The sequence below is a fragment of the Panthera onca genome, chromosome D2, assembly GCF_046562875.1.
Source record: "Panthera onca isolate mPanOnc1 chromosome D2, mPanOnc1 haplotype 2, whole genome shotgun sequence".
NCBI classification, from domain to species: domain Eukaryota; kingdom Metazoa; phylum Chordata; class Mammalia; order Carnivora; family Felidae; genus Panthera; species Panthera onca.
This window is the reverse complement of record NC_138349.1, coordinates 63,952,287-63,972,599: the sequence shown is the minus strand read 5'-3', so window position 1 is coordinate 63,972,599 and position 20,313 is coordinate 63,952,287. Positions and strand designations below refer to the sequence as shown.

Sequence of the window (20,313 nt, the reverse complement as noted above, 5' to 3'; positions counted from 1 at the left end):
CAAAGAACCCACAGTCTAGAAAGGGGGACTGAACATGAACAAATAAATTCAGTAAAATACCACAGAGTAACTGCATTTTAGGAGTTAAATTGATCTCAGCGATCCAAAATAACATTTCTGGAAGCAATAATCTGTTCTCCAGAACAAGGATCATCCTACAGGGACCAAATAGATCAGATTTACTGTCCATAAAGCCTCTGTCACAACAACACAACTCTGGAACTGTGCGAGTCTGCTGCTGTAGCAGTGTCAATGAATGGGCATGGCTGTGTTGCGATAAAACTTTATAAAAACAGGCTTCAGGCTGGATTTGGCCCAGAGTTTGCCAACCCTTGCTTAACATAAACCATCTCACAGAAATATCTAGAATGGGGATCTGTAGCACTGGTAACTCGTGATATGAAACCGCAGAATTGTAACTGGAATTAATATATTAGTCACCAGCAATTTGTTTATTGTGTCTTTCATGAGAAAAGGGAAGTAGGTGCGGATATTAGAGATTGGGGAAAGGAGGAATTTTGCAGTGGAAATGATTTTTAGCGGATGATAGGTATTATGGGAAATGTGAATAAACCAGATTCTTCCTCCTCCTATGTTGCATCAGCTTACTCACTACTAACGCTGTACAAAAGGAAGTAAAACAGAGCATATCCGTATCATCAGCTTTCAATGATATTCTTCCACGGTGCACTGTGAGAGCACATTAGAAGGTGCTGGAGTTTTTATATGACTGCATTGCCGTGAGATTGAATAGTGGTTTCAGTTTCCAGTAGGTTTTATAAGTATCTCTTTCCTTCAGATGTTAAACTAATTTTCATATTGCACACACTAGAAAAAAAAAAAAAGAAAGAAAAATACTCATTCCAAACAACTGATGTTCTCCTTGGCATTGTGATAGAAAACAGAGCAGATGGTTTGTGGGAATGCACCAGGTGAACTTGTAGTTAGTTAGTGCAGGATAGTAGATAGAACCTAGAGAGAGGGCTCTTACCAGGTTTTATAGTTGAAGCTTTTTTTTTTAGTTTAATAAATCAGTTAATTTATTTGTTTTATCATTCATCAGAAACCAAGATGGCAAGCAAGGATCTCTGCTGAGATAATGGCACAGGGTGGCTTGCTACCTTTTATCCTTGCTTGGGGTTTTGGTTATCAGAACAGTGAAATAATAGCCACTTAAGTCTTTTCCTCCAGTTTTGTTCCCTTTTTCCAGTTGTGTTTCTGAACCCCTCTTAAGATTGTAGGGTCTTGGAGTTCAGGATAGAAAGGCATCAGGGGAACTATGCCAAATACTCAGAACTGCCCCTCCCTCCTGGCTGCCTCTTCAGGTCCAGGCTATCCAACACAGTAGTCTTCAAGTGTCTTTTCTGGTGGATTTCCTAAAACCGTGCCGTCCAATATGGTAGCCACCAGCCATATGTGGCTATTAAGCCCTTGAAATATGGCCTGTCCAAATCAAGAGATGCTGTAAATGTAAAACACGTACCAGATTTCAAAAACTCAATATAGAGAAAATAATGTGAAATATCTCACTAGTAATTTTTTACATTGCATATGTGTTATAATAATATTGTGGGTATATTGGGTTAGATAAAATAGTTTTTTTAAAGGGTATACCCTAGAGAAACACTGTACTTATCGTATGAAATAGTACAAAATAATTTTTTAGTTTATATATATGTATCAAATCATTGTGTTGTGTACCTTAAATTAATACAGTATTATATGTCAGTTATATTTCAGTAGAACTGGAGGGATCAAGACAAAATTGAATTTTGCTTTTAATAATAAAAATTAGAGCTAAAATAGATAAATGGGCTATTAAAGTTATTTCATGGTTTTTTTTTTCCTTTTTAGATTTTATTTACATATTTGGCTCCCATTATGGTTCCATGAATAGCGTTGCTTTCGATTTCTGAAACACTGTATTTGGGCCTTTACCCGGTTTTCAGTGGACGTCTAAATTTTATCATTGGTTTGACTGAAGTTTTTTTGTTAATAGGAGGTAGAAAATGTTAAACATGATGTATATGGTACTTGGCTATAATTTAAATGAGCGTATATGATTTGATAAAATCTTAAGTTTTAAAATCTGAGTTTATTAAAGTATAACAGTTCTGAATAAATCACGTGAAATGTTTATCCTTAGGTTTTATCTAATTTACTTCAAAAGATCTGGTAGCCATGTAGAGCATTCCACCTATCTTTAAAGGGATCAGCATCATTAACCTTTATTGCTCTGGCTTTTCTGAATTCAGAACATCCTAACACAGGCCAAAGTACTCTATTTCTACTGCCAAGCGTCTCCTTTAACAGAAATATGTGGAAGAAGGGAAAGATCAGAAACCTATGGTTTAAAAAGCCTTGACACAGCAATAAAGGAAGTTTCTTCGGAACCAGTATTTTGAGCGGTCTCTTTCGTGGTCCTAACAGCAGGGATGGGTGATGGGTAAAGAAGGACATTGGCTGTATTGAATGCGGTCTCATGGATAGAAGAGTGAGTGATGCAGATTTGAGGATCTGTCCCATTGCTACATAGGTAGGTTGCCCTAGGAAAGTTCTCTTATTCCCACTGGGTGGGGGTTTACCTCTTTGAAGATTACTGATTTAAGATGAGCCACTGATACAAGATAGAAGCCTTTGTCCTCTTTTCCTTGTTAAGCCACTCCAGAAGGCCTATGATAAGAAGAAAGATAACAATGCAATCTATACAACTCTTCTTACCTCAAAATGTGAGCTCTCGGAGGTCAGTGCAGGAATTTGGAGGTGGTCCAGCACTTTTAGGGTGGTCCACACACTCCTCAAGTGGTGAGATCTTTCCGAAAATAAGTCCCCAAAATGAGATGTCCGCCTAAACTCATGACCCTTCATCCAAAAAGGCCTGCCAGCCAGTGACTGCCACACTTTGCTCAACAACTTTCTCTAGATTCTTTCAACCTTTTCAGAAGAGTTGCTGGCCCAGAGCCTCAGGTGAGAGCTTTGGGTGAACTAATGGCCCAACTGCTCTCACTCCTGGACGGAAGGTTCAGGTGCTTAGTGCAGCACCGTCTGCAGGCAACTACACTTGTGAGCGCACCTGCCGGGGTCTGGGGTGGGGGGTAACCAGAAATGAGGACACCAGTTCTGTGCCTCCAGGAGTTCATAGATAGTTGCTGGCTGGAGAGATGCCTCTTCTCCTCCCAAGAGCAACTCAGAGCACCTTCAGAAAATATAACCCCTGCCCCACATTCTCCTCTTGTTTTACTATGTAAAATAGACATAACGTTTATCATTCAATTATTTAAAATTTTTTTGATGTTTATTATTTTTGAGAGAAAGAGACAGAGAGCAAGCAGGGAAGGGGCAGAGAGAGAGGGAGACACAGAATCAGAAGCAGGCTCCAGGCTCTGAGCTCTCAGCACAGAGCCCGATGCGGGGCTCGAACTCACAAACCGCAAGATCATGACCTGAACTGTAGTTGGCTGCCCAACCGACTGAGACACCCAGGCGCCCCATCATTCAATTATTTTTTAATGTGCAGGGGCATTAATTACACTCACAATATTACGTAACCATCCTATCTATTTCCTGAACTTTTTCATCATCCCAGACAGAAACTCTGCACTGGTTAAGCAACAACTCCCCATTCCCTGTCCCGTCCCCCCACAACCAGCTCCTGGCAACCTCTCTATTCTACTCTGTAAGAATTTGCCTGTTCTGGAAGGCATAGGAATAGAATCATACAGTATTTGTCCTTTGGGGTCTGGCTTATTTCACCTAGCATAATGGTTTCAAAGTTGACCCATGTTATAGCCGTGTGTCAGAACATTCCTTTTTTAAAAAAAAATTAATGTTTTTATTTATTTTTGAGACAGAGACAGAATATGAGCAGGGGAAGAGCAGAGAGAGAGGGAGACACAGAATCGGAAGCAGGCTCCAGGCTCTGACCTGTCGGCACAGAGCCTGACGCGGGGCTCAAACTCACGGACTGAGATCATGACCTGAGCTGAAGTCAGACGCTTAACCAACTGAGCTACCCAGGCACCCCAGAACATTCCTTTTTATGGCTGAATAATATTCTGTTATTTGAACATACCACGTTTTGTTAATCTGTTCATCTATTGGGTTGTTCCCACTTTCTGACTATTATGAATAATACTGCTGTCAACATTGGTGTGCAAGTATCGGTTTGAGTCCTTGTTTTCGATTCTTTGGGCTATATACCTAAAAGTGGAATTATTGGGTCATGTAGTAATTCTATATATAACATTGAAATAACTTCCAGACTGTTTTCCGCCACAGACAGCTGCCCCACTTTACATGCTTATCAGCAATGAATGAATGTTTGAATTTCCCCACATCCTCACCAACACTTGGGAGTTTTTGGTTTTGCATTTGTTTTTTAAGTAATAGCCATCCTAGTGTGTGCGACGTAGTTATCTCATTGTAGTTTTGATTTGCATTCCCCTAATGGTTAAAAATGTTGAGGCTTTTTTTCATGTGTCATTTGTGTAACTTCCTTGGAGAAATATCTGTTGACATCCTTTCCCCATTTTAAAATTGGATTGTTTGTCCTCTTGTTGTAGGTGCTCTTCATATATTCGGGATTTGATCCCTTATCAGATATATGATTTGGAAATGTTTTCTCACATTCTGTGGATTGTCTTTTGACTTTTTTGACAGTGTCTTTTGATGCACAAAAATTTTTAATTTTGATGTTATTTAATTTACCTATTTTTTAATTCTTATTGCCTGTGTTTTTGGTACCATTGTGAAATCCAAAGTCATAAAGATTTTCCACTATGTTTCATAGCCTTGAGTCTTTAAAAGGATTCATTTTAAGTTAATTTTTGCATATGGTGTGAGATAAAGGTCCAGCTCATTCTTTCCCTATGAATATCTAGTTTCTGCACATCATTTGTTGGAAAGACTGTCCTTTCTCCATTGAAGGGTCTTGGCTCCCTTGTCAAAAATCAGTTGGCCATATATTTGCAAGTTTATTTCTGGTTTCTTTATTCTCTTCAATCACGTTTTATCCATATGCCAATACCACACTGTTTTGATTACTATTGCTTTGTAGCAGTTTTTAAATAAGGAAATGTGAGCCCTCCAACTTCGCCTTTTTTTTTTCAAGATTGTTTTGACTGTTTGTGATCCCTTGAAATTTCATATACATTTTCCAGATGTTCTCATCTTTTAAAAAATTACACAATTAAAATGCAGGCAAACAAAGGAGAAAATAATCACAGATAATCTCACAACCTAGAAGCATCTATTATTAACAAGTTTTAAGCATTTGTTTACAAAACAGCATGGGATACCACTTCACATCCTCTAGGATGGCTGTCAAAAGACAAATCATAGCAAATGATGGAGATGTGGAGACACAAGAACGCTCACACGCTGTTGGAGAAAATGTAAAACGGCACAGCCACTTGTGAAAACAGTCTGGCAGTTCCCAAAAAGGATAAACATAGAGTTACCATATGACCCAGCAATTCCATTACTGGGTATATGCACAAGAGATATAATGCACAAGAGATATATATGTCCACATAGAAACTTTTACACAAATGGTGATAACAGTATTATTCATAATAGCCAAAAAGTATAAACAACAATAATGTCTCATTTATGGAATAGATAAATAAAATGTGGCATATCTGTACAATGGAACATTATTCAGTAATAAAAAGAAAAGAGGTACTGATATACTCTACAATGAACATTTTACCAAGTGAAAGAAGCCGGTGACAAAGAACTACATACTGTATGGTTCTGTTTATATTAAATGCTGAGAATAAGCAAATCTGTAGAGACAGAAAGTAGATTAAACAGTTGCCTACGGCTGGCCAGGGGAAGGGAGATGTGGGTGCAGGAGGGTTCAGAATTTCTTTTGGGAGAATGGAAATGTTGCACATTTGATTGTAGTGATGGATGCACAACCCGGAGAATATACTAAAAGGTTGTATACTTTAAATGAGAGAATTGTCTGATATGCAGCCCATATCTCAGTAATGCTATTAAACAAGAGACATAGGTTTGAATATATTGTTTCATACCTTTTTTTTTTTTTTTTACTTAATGTAACGGAATCTTTGCATGACCTGAAAGTTTTTTAATTTTGTTACTTTTAATAGACACACAGTTTTAATGAAAATAGATATAGCATTCATTACATACACACACACACAAACACACACACACACACACAAACACACACACACACACACACACACACACACACACACACGTGTCAGTATAAGTCAGTCCTACACTGTTGGTGTTTAATTCTCCATACACATGATGGGTTTTTTCCCCTAATATAAACAATGTTGGGACTTATGAGATTTAGCCTGATCAGTGTTGATTAGTTGTGAAATAATCATGTCCTTGAAAGTCATGACAAATAGTGATTAGTCATTTTGTTAAGACACACATTTGGATCTTACATGCTGAGAAGACTGATGTGTGGAAGTTAATTATTTTGCTATTGATCTGTCCTGGATGACACCTTAATTAGGTTTATTCATGAGTGTGGGGGTTCAGGAGGGTCTCTCAAATGTGAAGGGTTTATACAGCTGCTGCAGTAATGGCATTGTGGTTCTTGAAATGTTGGCAAGTGTAAGACACAACTTGGAAATAAAAAGCCATATAGATTTATAAGGGGAAAGATGGCAGAAGTAATTATAATTATAATTTTTAAAGCCAGTTGGGCTAATGAGGTCAGGTTTCCTTCTCTTGTAACAACTTTGTCATAGTACCCGTAGAGGCTGGATCTTTGGTGTAGTTCCTTGTAAACCAAAAAAGCGTTGAGTTTAACTAGGTTCAAAGCCAATATAATCGCCTCACCTGGGCTGCTAGTAAATAAACAAATGTGTGAGTTCATCTCTGAGAAAACTTTGGGCACAATTTTTAGAGCAGGAGAAATTGTGTCTAAGCCCTGGCTCCCTGGTGCCCTCATGGGTTCTTCATACTTTCTTCTTCAGATAGTGAAATTCGTTTATACTAAAAGAGAATGACTAACTATAGTTAAACAGTTTGTGAAAGGGAGGCAAGTGAAGGTAGGCCAGGGCCCTTAGAACCACACTCCAAATGCGGTCACCACTTCACCTACGTGTCAGTCTGGCCACGTGGTCTCAACAGTACATGCACTTATTGCCTAACCACGGTCATGTGTGACACTGCCACTCGGCTGAGATGAGCCGTGTGGAAAGAAGGTGCGGAATTCTCACAGTGAAATCTAGAGTGGCTCCTGGATGTGGCTTAGAATTCAGGCACCATTTGGGAAAACCTTGGAGGTGGGGCTGGCGTGCTTCCCAGGGGGTTCGTTCGTTACTCAGAGTCATGGCAGCTTTTGGTTTTAGTTGAGCCTCGTATTGTTTTCTTTTTGGAGCGAGGAAGCAACTGTCAGGGCAAAAGCCAATATTACTGTATTAATACATGGCTTTATATTTGTGTGTCCATGTATTGGAAGGGGCTTGCTTTGGGAAACAGCTAGTTAAAAACCCTGGATTTTGCATTTGAAATATTCTTTGTTCTGTTTACAACCATGCCCTGAGATATTTTCCCACATTTTCTTCTTTATAAGTTCCCCAGTGATGTTTTCGTGGCCTATCCTGGGAAGATCTGTCTTTCCATTTATCAAAACAAATGGCAAGCTGGGGACCATTTAAAGTAGTTTTTTTAGTTAATAAAGCCAATCTCCTTGTTCTGTTATGTTAAAAGTACATTATCTTTTTTATTGCCGGTTCTCTATGGCTAGGTCTGTTTTCTGTCTTAGCAACCTCAGGGCTGCCCCACTTGCTTACTGTGTAGAGAATTACAAAATCATCAAGGGTGGGGCAGCACCAGCTGACTTACAGTACAAACCATTTCTCAAAATAACCACAACAGTGCAATACTGATGTGTAATTTACGTCACAGTATGTTTTTATGAAATAGTTTGTGGCATTTTCATTTCTATTCCGGATGGAATCTTGTTCTCTCTCCCTTCTAATCAGGCATTTAATTTATTTTTATTATTAATATTTTCCACTCCTTGTCTTGGCATGCCTCCAATTTAACAGCTTTGATGAAGGGAAAAAAAAAAAAGCAACCAACAACCAATCCTCCCCCGACCCCAGCTCCTCCCCAACATCAGTTTAACTGCAAATGTATTTTCCCCTTTGATGTGTACTTACTCTGGGTACTGAGTTTACTGCCTTGAGAGAGCTTGAGAAATATGGTGGGACACATTACACATTTACACGGCATTGTAACCAGGAATTGATAAAGTTGACGTACAACTTTGGAATTTTAAACACTTTCAACCAAGTCAGGCTATTTAGTCTCCTGCTCTGCTGTCTTTTGCTTTTACGAATGTCTTTCTGTATAATGTCCTGTAATTAGAACAGGAAATCATTGAGTAACTGTAAGATGAATAAGAGCACTTAGACTGGAAGGAAAATTACCTTCCGAGAAATTATATTCTCTCTCTCCTTTTTTTTTTTCCTGCATGTTACAATGTTGGTAATGATAGTAACAGCTGTAGCTACTCTTATCTGTAGAATTTTCATGCTTAGGTTTTCTGAAGTAAAAAAAAAAAATCATTTTCAGTAATAATCAGAAATGAATGGACAGAAAATAGGAAATGCCTAATTATGACAAATATTCAGTGTCACAGCAGAGCAGCAATTAAATGGAAACTTCAATATAATTGTCAATAGCAGTAAGAATTGGAACAGTGCCAGGTATATAAAGTTGATGCTTTGCCGTGGGTTGGTTGCTAGGAGCACAGTGAAAAGTATAAAGCTTTGAGAAAGGAATGTCTAATGTAATAAAGTAACAGAAAGAAGCATAAATCATTGTAAGAGCCTCTCATATTGACATTATTTTACTTAAATTGTCTCAAAACTAGACATCAAGTTTTATAACAGGAGCAAATTCATATTTGCTTGGGGGGAAAAAAAGAACACTGTATGTTGTCTTTGAAGGACTGGGGACTTTGTGTCTCAAACGTAGCCTTCATACATATTTGGAATCTTTTAAGTGAAAATCTTTAAATGTTTGTTTCTATTGGCATCCAAATGCATTTGCCCTAATGCGATTAGAGAACTAAAGGGCAAAATACTTGGCAGATTTTTCAGTTGAGGTAATTAGGTGCAGGAAGGAACATGCATACTTTTTCCACCAGGCTCTATAAAATCCTGGTGCAAAGATTTTTTTTTTTTTTTTAAGATTTTTCTTTTTAAGCTTACTGATGTTAGAAGTAGATTATAGTGGTTTTCAGTAAGCATAATAGTGTGATGTTTCCGAAACAAGCCTTCCCCTTCTTCCCCCAGAATGAAAAAGAAAGTTACATTTCTAAATGTTGTGTAACAGATAAAAGCAAATTTCTCCTCCGGAATTTATGTTTTCAGCCTTCTGTGCATTTGGCCACCATTATCTGTTTAAAAAAAAAAATAGCATTATGGATATTTGAAAGTCAATGCTCCATTAATTCATTGTGTTTGCTATTTCATGCATCTCTCTTTGTATAAAGACAACTTGAGCAACGTGCTATTCAGAATGAATGCCTGCTCTTACCCTCTCCCCCCCCCCCACCTTCCCCATTCCCAGCCCAACTCTGAGGATTAAAGCAATGGTATACAGTTACTGTTTGAAAAGCTTGGGTGGAGTCTCACGTTATAATTACAGTTTCTCTGTGGAATTCTGTTTTGGACTTTGAAAATATATAAATAAGTGAAAAATTGACATTGAGAGAGGTTAACAAAACGTGTAATTATGATATAAGCACAGGATTAGAGTAATTTTGGTTGAGCATTACAAGCAGTGTACTTTAGGTATTAACTTTTAATAGGCAAAATTCTTTTCACTGAAGTTGAAATGAGGTTTAGTAATTTTGGGTCTCTTATTCCCTTTGAATATTTCATTTAAAAATATTTCACTTTCTTTTTTGGTGGGGAGGGGAATTGAGAAATGGGATGACATTTTAATAGAATATCATAATATGGCTTAAAATTTCAGTCTTTGGTACCAACAATTTATTGCTGATCATTTTCTGTTAACAGAAATCAAGTAATGCATACATAATCCAACCAACTATAGCTGACTAGAGTGTGTTAGAATAAGATTCCTTGGGGTAATACTTTGATTTCTTTTCCTATGTGGGTGTGGTTGAAAGAAAATCTTTGTTCCAGGAACACTCTGTTTATCTTTCGCTAAACAAATGTGCAATTTATCCATTCTTTATTCATTCTTAGATTTATCTGCTAGACCTATTATGAATTGGAAAGGGAAAAATATCCTATGCAGCATTTATTGGCAGCCTCCGTTTCATGGGTAACTGCATAGGAGTGTTTGTTTATATGTACATGAAATGCAAAAGGAGGAAAGTAGTAGCTGAGGAATTTAAATAAGAGTTCTTGAAAGGGGTTGTTTGGCTTTATTTGTTTCTTAGTATACTAGGGCAAAATAAAATGTGACAGCTGTTGAACAATTTAATAGTTTTGTAGCTGTATGAGGAAGATGTTAATTTAACGCAAAGGCTTAGGGGGAAGTTATAGGATCATGAGTTTAGATCTGGAAAGCTCTTCCAAACTCATAATTTTATTCTCTGCTTTACATACTTTCCTGTGAAGGTGACTGTACTTGGGAGAATAAAATTCTTCTCCAGTTGACTAAGCATGTCTACCAAATTCTTCTAAGGTAAAGTTTCTCTGAGGTATCTTCACTCGGAGAAATTTTACCCTAGATGAATGGTTGGTTCTTTCAGATCACACCTTCACTATGGATCTTCTCTTCACTCTCACCTAGAATGTTTTCTTAACTTTCATGGAAGTCCTGAGGGTCTCATGGCTTTGTCTGTTTTTGTTGTTGCTGTTGTTTTTTTGTTTTGTTTTTGTTTTTTGTTTTTTTTTTTTTATTAAGGACAATTCCTTTCATGATGTCTAATTGTAAGGTTGGAAATTTACCTCTTTCCAAACAATGCCGAAGTTCTGGTCCAAATGGATGATTCTTTTCATAAAGAGCAAAAGTATCATAATTTTTTGGTTTGGTAGTAGTAAGTAGCATTGCCACATTAAACCAGGTCCCAGCTGGACCTCTAGATTCTTAGTATGGAAGAGGTTAATGAGGCACAGGGGTTCTGGGCTTGCACAACCTGAAGTTGGCTTTAGTTCCTATTATATGGGTAGAAAGTAGGAAGCTGATATACACAATCCTCCACTTATCCATGGAGGATACATTCCAAGACCCCGGGTGGATGCCTGAAACTGCAGATAGCACCAAACCCTATATATGCTGTTTTTTCCTATTCATACACACCTGTGAAAAAGTTGAATTTATCAGCTGGGCACAGTAAGAGATGAATAATAATAACTAATAATAAAATTGAACACTAATAACGATATACTGTAAGAAAAGTTATGTGAAAGTAGTCTCTCTCAAAACACCTTATACTGTACTCACCCTTGTTCTGTGATGATGTGAGATGATTGGATGCCCGAGTGAGGAGAACAAGTGTGGTGGATGATGTAGGCATTGTGACGTGGTGTTAGGCTACCACTGACCTTCTGATGATATGTCAGAAGGCGGATCATCTGCTTCCAGACCGCCATTGACCACAAACCGCAGAAAGCGAAACCGCAAAAAGCGAGACCACTGTACATGAAAGATGTGTCAGTGCTGCTAGATCATTACAATGTGACTTGCAATGTTCCCAAATAACAGCAAGCTAACTGAACCGGAGTAGAACCTGGCTTGTAGCTGGCTGAACTCTACAGTTCTTGATGAAACAGAGGTTTTGTATTTTACATGACCAAAAGCCATCATCCTCCTCCCTAATATTGTAAGTTGCTTAAATTTCTAAAATAATATGTCAAATAAACAAAGATTTTCTTTCAACCACAGCCACATAGGAAAAGAAATCAAAGCGTTACCTTAATGATAATAATTTTGCTATTATTAGTATTTGTGACATTTTGTCATAATGAAAAGCCCGTCAAACTTGGAATTAAAAGACCAGGTGGCAGTCTCACCTCTGTCACTTTGCTTCCTTGAGATCCCGAACTAGTCACTTGGGTGTCTGAACTTGTTACCCCACCTGTGAATTGGGGGATGTTCAGAAGCAGTAAATCCTACTAATAGGGTTGTTGTGAGGAACAGAAGAGATGTGTTTTGTGAAAGACCCTTGTAAATTTTTGTGTTCTATTATCAGTACTAGAAATCATAGTATTTCTAAACAAATAGTCCCTCTGTCCCTTGTATTTTTGGCTAAGAGCGCTTGTTTTCATTTGGGGTCTTCTGTGACACCTACAACAATCCTGGGAAAGTGGCAAGAAGAAGGGAATTCGGTCCTGTATTCTTTTCTGGATACAGTGGGGGTTTTGATAGAAGCATATACCTAAAAACAAGTTATAAATATATATATTCTTGGGAACCCCAACTTAAGATGTTTCAACTTAACAATTTTTTGACTTTACAATTATGTAAAAGCAATACGCATTCAATAGAAACTGTACTTTGAGTTTGAATGTGAATCTTTTCACAGGCTGGCGATATGGGCACAATACTGTTTGGTGCCTGCCATCAGCCCCCAGCCACAACTCCCAGTCAACCACACGGTCACGAGGGTCAACAACTGACACACTGGTACCATTCTGTACCCACGCAACTATTCTGTTTCTCACTTTCAGTAAAGTACTCAATAAATAACATGAGATATTCAATACTTTATTATAACATAGGCTTTGTGTTAGATGATTTTGCCCAATCTCAGTGTTCTGAGCACATTTAAGGTAGGTGAGGCTAAGCTACGGCGTTTGGTAGATTGGGTGTATTCAATGTCTTTTCAATTTAGGGTATTTTCAACTTATAATGGGTTGTCGAGACATATTCCCATTGAAAGTGGAGTGTGTGTGTGTGTGTGTGTGTGTGTGTGTGTGTGTTTACACATACATACAGAAACAGAAATCAAAACCCAAACTGAATAAGTTATTACACATCTGTGCAAAAGCTAAATTCAGACTCTGAGGTAGTGGTTTCAAAGTTTAATGTGCATGAACTACTTGGGAGTTTGTTAAAAATGTAAATTCCTGGGCCCCAACCTTCAAGATTCTGAGTTAGTGGTTCTCGATAGGCCCCTAGGGCCTGCCTTTTTACAGTTACTCTATGCGATTCTGATGCGGGCAGTCCTGGGAGCACTCTTAGAAGTAATATCTCCAAAATGAATGGATATCATAGGACATATTTCCATGACTTGGACCAGAGGGAAATTGCTAGCTTTTCTTCCAACAGAAAGAGGATTCATGGCTTGGCTTGTGTTTTGGGAACTGCATGAAGAAAGAGGGATAAATGTTTGGAGCTAGGATGAGGTGAAGAGAAAAAAACAAAAACAAACAAACAAACAACAACAACAACAAAAACCAGGTCATTTCTAAGCACGAAAGATAGTCAGGGAGCAGATTCCAGAGAATTAGGGAGAGGTTAGAGATGGCATTATCATGAAAAATGATCAGAGAAAAACAGAAAGAGAATGAAGGGACAAGAAGGAAGTGAAATGGTCCCAAGAACGCAGGTGACATCTTCTGCTATAAAACTAACCCTGAAGCATCCATTCTTCTGCCATCATTCCACCTGAAAAGCAGGATGCCCTCCATTTCATTTCAAGACCACTTGGAGAAACTAGTGCAACCATTGCCCCTGTACAGAAAGCCAACAGCACAACCAAGATAGAATTTTGGAAGCTGTGTATAGATTTGCACAGTATTTACTCTTTACAGACATGGTATTAGGTGACGAGCATGCTGAAATAAGTCCTCAGAGTCCGTGGTTATACCCTCTCTCATCCACAACGTCTTGGACAAATACAGCATAATAATACAGTTGACATGTTGGGGGCCGCTTCAGTGCTCTGGAGTTCTGATGATGTTTGGTGGATAGTTCCTATAAAATTCTTTGTGCTTGAACTCTATAGAAAGCACAGATTTGAACCCAACGTGTGAACTAGGGTCTGGGTCTGCCATAAAAATCTCAAATTTAAATGCCTTGGGGCATATTTCAGCATCTTAAAAACTGTACTTCATTTGGGGACTTGCCTTCAATGTAAACATATTTCCTTTTAATTCAGTATGGCAGCTGACAAAGTGACTACCCACAACCAGGCAGGAGTCTAAGAAATGTAAACTGTTAAAAGATGTCATCTTGAAAGCAGCTAAACATCTCCATTCTCGAAGAAGCCTCCAGCCTGAGGAACTAAGTGAACATAATTAGAAATACATCTGGGTATTGGCCTCCTATCTGAAAAGGTCACATGCACACCTTCCACTGGTACTGGTTATATTCTATCATTTGTTCTGTCCTGACTCATTTGTCTCCCACTGGTTACCAGATGGCCATGATAATGTTGGTATCCTTAACAACTGTCTTGTGCAATTCCCTGCAGCATGGTAAGGACTCAAAATATTGAGTGTTTTCCCTTTGGATAAGCCAGTGACATATCTGGGAATTGCTTACAAACGCCCTGACGGAGTGGTTATAAAGAGTGATGGCAGACTGGGTCATGGAGCCCAAATTCAGCTTGACATTGTGCAGGTGGCAGGCTACCAAAGGGGAGTTTTTGCCATTTCTCAGGCTTAAGATGAAGGCAGGATTCCTCCATGCAGAATCTGGTTTTTATAAATAATCACTTAATATAGAGAGGTGCAGATAAACATTAAGATCATTGTAAAAGAGAGTTTCATTAAAGTGGCTGAAATGTTCTGAGCTAAGTTGGTTCTGATGGAGCTGTCACAAGGATGCTTGGGGAGTCCTCTCAGCATGGTTCTCTGAGATGTGCCAAGTTACCAGATGGATTGGAGGAACATTAGAAGGCAGGGGGTAGGAGAAGGGGGGAGGGCAAAGAAGGTGGAGGTATCAATCAAGTTGGGATAGATCATGCTGCAAAAACAAATAACCCCCCAAATCACAGCCTCACTTACAACAACAAAGGTTCCTTTTGTGCTTGTGTTCTGTGTCCATTTAGGATCAAGGAGGGGTCTCTGCTCCATGTGATTCTTACTCCAAGACCCTGACTTGCAGAGTAGCCACTATCTGAATCATTACAGATGCCCAGGACAAAGGGAAAGAGAGTGTTGTCAGTCAAACACTGGCCCCTAAAGTAGCCACTCACTTCTGTCACATTTTATTGGCCAAAACAAGTCACATGGTCACTTGACTCCAGTGGGCCAGGAAGCACGGTCTTTCCACACTACCATAAAGAGAACCAGAAATATTTGTTGAATGGCACTACCCACCACCAGATTTGATGATGATGCTATTTGAACTTATGGACATCTCTCTGGGGCCAGATGACCTTTACAGAGACTTCTAGCACTGAAAGAATATATAATCCAAAAATGTAGCAATACCAGACTCTGGAAATATGTATAAAGAAGCTCCACAAAATTCTGATTTTTCCTATGATGAGTGACTTTAATGCTTAAAATATATATCAGACTCTTTCAAAACAGTTTTTTGGTTCTGCTGCTTTCTGGTGACCCAAACATTGCTTAATCTGTCTATGAGATCACCCCATCTCTTTCTTTTCCCCACTTTTTCTTTTCCCTGTCAGTAACCCGAGGCTTTTTAGTGGAATTGGGTTGGTGAGGTGGGGCTGGGAGAATGCCCACGTCAGCCAGACAGAGACAAACATGACCTGGTAGAAGAGTCTCACTGAAGACACATTTTAATACAAAACCAGAGTGATCACTGAAATCATGCCATAGCCTGGACAGTTCTTTGTTGGAGGGAAGAAAGTAATGGGAGCTTTTTCTCGTTTGTCTAGGGGAGGACGATGAAGAAACCAACGTGATCGTTCTCAGCTACCCTCAGTACTGCCGGTACCGATCGATGCTGAAACGCATCCAGGATAAGCCGTCTTCCATTCTAACGGACCAGTTTGCGTTAGCCCTGGGGGGCATTGCGGTGGTCAGCAAGAACCCTCAGATCCTGTACTGTCGAGACACGTTTGACCACCCAACTCTCATTGAAAATGAGAGTATATGCGATGAGTTTGGTGAGTCTTTTTTTTTTTTTTCCTACCTGAAACTTGCGCGTGTGTGTTTAGTTGTTTTCGGTTCTTGTAAAGAGTGGTGATGGGGAACAAGGCTTATTTTCACAATCTCTGTGTGCCACCCCTCCCCTACCCTCCCCCCAAAATTATTGTGGCATGAAGTGTCATTGCCTCTTCGGCAGCCTCTGTTTACCAGGGTAAAAGGTTATTATTTAGAATTTGTTGTTCAGTATAGGGTCCAAAGTTGCTTGGTCGACCTTGAAATTGGACTTTCAGACAAGAAGCTTCCGTGTTAGTTCTTTCTTTGAAGGCTTTGGCTATTTGGATACTGATTTTTGTTTTTAATTGATCACGCCCTTTTCCATGTTATAAGGAACTATAAAAATGCACCAGTTGTGACTACTTCAGTACTATAAAGGTGAACAGATAGACTGATGATAGATCCCCATGCCTCTTAATTTTTTTCATATATATGTATGTATGCACATATATATCCATCTTTGGTGGGCACAGTGTATAAAAAATATAGATTTATTTATATATCTATATTCAGATATCTGTGTATATTTTTATACTTATTTATATATCTATATTCAGATATCTATATATATTTTTTGTACACCATGCCCACAAAAGATGGATATATGCACACATATCTTTATCTGCATCTCTGCCTAGCTGATCAGTCATGTGTCTCTATAGATAGAAGTGAAGGAGGAGAAGAGATATACATTTGGGAGACCTTGCATGATGCAGTGAATGACTGGAGGCAAGCCAGGGTCACATCTCTCACATCTTCATTTTCTCATCTGTTTGTTGAAGAGACTGGCTCATATCGTGGTTCTCAACAGGCTGGGCAGGGATATCAGAATGCCCTGGGGGTGCTTTATCAAGCTATAAATGTTCCCTGGAAATTCCTGTACTTACAGAGGCATGAAACTCCCCCACCTACCCCTTCTTTGGGAATTGCCACCATGGAGCGACCAGTATGATGACCGACCCATGCTGAATCTCTCATGGATCCTGGGGTGAAGAAGAGTCTGAGACCACTGGCCCAGAGGGAGCACTAATGGGGTCCCCTTGAGTTGGAACACTCCTTGATTCCATCGGCTAATGTTTTCCCAAGGATCCCTAGTTTGTGGGTTATTCAGATTCAGATTATTCTGCTAAACAATTGCAGGCCTCAGCATGGTTTGAGAAATCCACTGTATTCATGACCTAGGCAGCCTTCCACCTGTTTCAGGGGGGTGTTGTACGTAGGGGTGAGGATGAGGGGATGATGTATAATCCAACAAGGAAGGGAGGAAAGAAGTAGGGCACCTAGGTTCATCGGACCTGGCTTTTTCTTTTTTCCTTACAAACTTTTTTGTCGGATGCCTTTCACAGCTCTGGCTTACTGAACGACTGCCATTCTATAAGAGAATAGTAGTGTTTCTATAAGTTATTTTCTCCTTTTTCCAAGAAGAATTGTTTAATACTCGAATAACCTTTTGTATTCAAGTAGATGAATGTATCCAATACATTTTTTAATACCTTCTCTTTTCAGATCAACCTCTACAAATCTTCCCTTTTTAACACTTCTGTTTTGAGGGTTGTTTTTTTTCCCCATATCCCTGACGTCCAAACCCCTCTGTCCTGCTTGCCACTGAAGAGGTCTGTAAATTTCTGACACAAAATAAAACTGAAAGAATGCTTTCCCTCACTTAAGAGTATTCAAAGAGCATCACAATGTAACATGATGAAAAATGTTTTAACCTTTTTGGCTAATTTAAGAGTTATTAGTCATTGAGCTTGAAAGCTGTTGTGTCTGGAATTGGTAATAGAAAGAAGTTCCAATTTAACAGTGATCACAATGGTTGTTAAGAGTTCCTAAATTAGTTTTAAATGTTCTCACAAACACAAGCATCTGACTTTTGAATGTTTTCCTGAACTTTCTTCTGGTAAAGCTAATTTTAATGCTGTTTTTCTTCTCCAGCCTCTTAAAGTGGAAGCTTTCTTTTGGAATAAAGGTACCTTTAAAGAGCTTTTAGATGGCTAGCCTAATCATTAGAATATTAGATTTTTCTTTAATCTTTAATATTAGTTGAGTTTGTACTTCGTATAGTATTTCATTCTCCTAAGTGGACACCCTTTCCCCCCGCAAAAGAGCTTATTTTGACCTGATTTGCATACCTTCGCCAACATCCCTCCCCCACCTTCCACGTTGGGTCACACATCTAAACTTCCAGAAAACACCCTTTTAAACCTCCAATTGGTTGTATTTGAAAGCAACATGGGTTAAAGAGTTTGTTAAAATGTGGGGTTGGGTTTCTCCAACCAACTAACAGTTGGTAGGAGAACATAAATTTCATTAGCATTAAACAAATGTTCCTAATATTAAACACTGCCAGATGACTGAAGCACTTCTGTCAGATTACCGCGAGTGCCAGGGGGCCCACAGATGAATTTTCTACACAGTATATATTCTGTACCACACGTTTGGTGACTTCAGTAATTGGTCAAATGTAATTTAGGTAACAGTATGCCTAGGCTGTAAAAATCAAATTTTATTAGCCATATCACCAGGTGGGTGAATGGTGGAGCTGATGGCAAAGGGTTTATAGCATTTATCAGCTACACCTTTGACACATGGAATTCATAAATTGCCATAACATACCTGCAAGGCCCTTCTCAAAAGGACAGTGTCTGCTTTCCTATGATTAAATAATGTTTGTTTTATTAACTAATATATTTTCTGCTTTCTCCTCTTAAATGGGATTATGGAGTGGGGGTGAGAGAGGGCATTCAGAAGATAAATAAAACACGGTTCTTGCTTGCTTGGAGGATTTAAAAATCTAATTGGGGAAGACAGGATTAACACACCTGAAAGGTTAACTAATGTTACAAGAAAGTCAATGATTAAGTATTTGGTGAGTGTTGCAGAAAGCAAGCACAGGAGGAATTTAGCACTGGGCTGGCCGGGGCAGGGAGGGGGGTGATCCTTGGAGGGGGGTCAGGGAAAGCCTCATGAAAAAGGCAAGACTGGGTCTGGTTTTAAAGGACAGGGAGAGGGGCACCTGGGTGGCTCAGTCAGTTAAGCATCTGACTTCCACTCAGGTCATGATCTCACAGCTTGTGGGTTCGAGCCCCGCATTGGGTTCCACGCCAACAGCACAGAGCCTGCTTGGGATTCTGTCTCTCCCACTCTCTCTGCTCCTCTCCCACTCGTGCTTTCTCTCTCAAAAGTAAATAAATAATAAAAACTTAAGAGAAAAAAAAAAGGATAGGGAGAAAGGCTAATAGAAAAGTTTTGGAAATACCTAGATCACTGACAATTCATGTCCTGACTCTCCATGTTAAGAATGGCTGCCTTCACCCTGGGTGAACCGTTGGCCTTCCCTTACTTGGTTTGCCCCCAATAAATGGACTGGTGCCTTCTCTTTACCAGGGGGACAGGAATATGAGTCTGTGGACCAGGGCTGGGACGAACCCAGGCAGTGGCTTTAGAGCCTAAACTAGGCTTTCTTGGGCAGAGATGACCCACATCCTCTGTGCGTGTGACAGCCTCTTCCAACTGCTCAGACATCATCACCCCTCCCCACTGTTTCAATGTTGTCCACTGAATAACAGGTTTAATTGAACAATAAAAGTAAGGCTTTTAAATCTACAATGAATCCCTATAAATAAATTCTCCGTGGAATTTTATGAAGCTGTTTAATGAAAAGTTTGATTAGAAACTATTAAAGAAAAATAGAATAGATGAAATTTCATCATTTAGTCCCACATTACAGTGGTGTCATTTTGATTTTTATTTACATTGAGATATTCAGAATAGAGTAAATATATCCTGGTTTTAATTAACTATCCTCCTTACTTGGGAAAGGTTATTTTAGGCTTGAAGGGTTTTGATAGCATACCATCTGCTTTCGTCCCTGTATTTTATTCAAGTCCCTTCCCTGCTTACAGCGCTGTGCGATATCTAAACCTATGACATAAGCATAAATCGAATCATATTAATGGCAGGTGATTGAAAAGCTTGAGCCTCGACATCCTGCCTGAATCCTTCCGTCTTGTCAGTTACAATGCTCTTAAAGGCAATGTGCTGTTTTCTCAGCACAAGAAAATGGACTATTTTTAAAACTAAAGCAATGGACTCCCCATTAAAGCATTGCGAAAACTGATTGTATTGCACATGCAATTAGGAAATGAGATTATAATAATAATGAAGGGAAAGTGACATTACGAATGACAATTTTTCTCATAAAAATCTCTCCCCTGTGCATAATTCCTGCCCCCACTGTCCTGTTAGACTCTCCTAGCACGAG

The 20,313-nt window shown here is 39.1% G+C and overlaps 1 protein-coding gene across 1 annotated transcript in view; it reads left to right on the top strand.

The window, feature by feature from the left end:
• Positions 1 to 20,313, top strand: part of ARID5B (AT-rich interaction domain 5B) — a 180,178-nt gene that overhangs the window by 72,813 nt on the left and 87,052 nt on the right. The window contains exon 4 of the mRNA XM_060642665.3: positions 15,782 to 16,012. Within this exon, the coding sequence (XP_060498648.2) occupies positions 15,782 to 16,012 (231 nt within the window). The remainder of the gene's footprint in view (positions 1 to 15,781; positions 16,013 to 20,313) is intronic.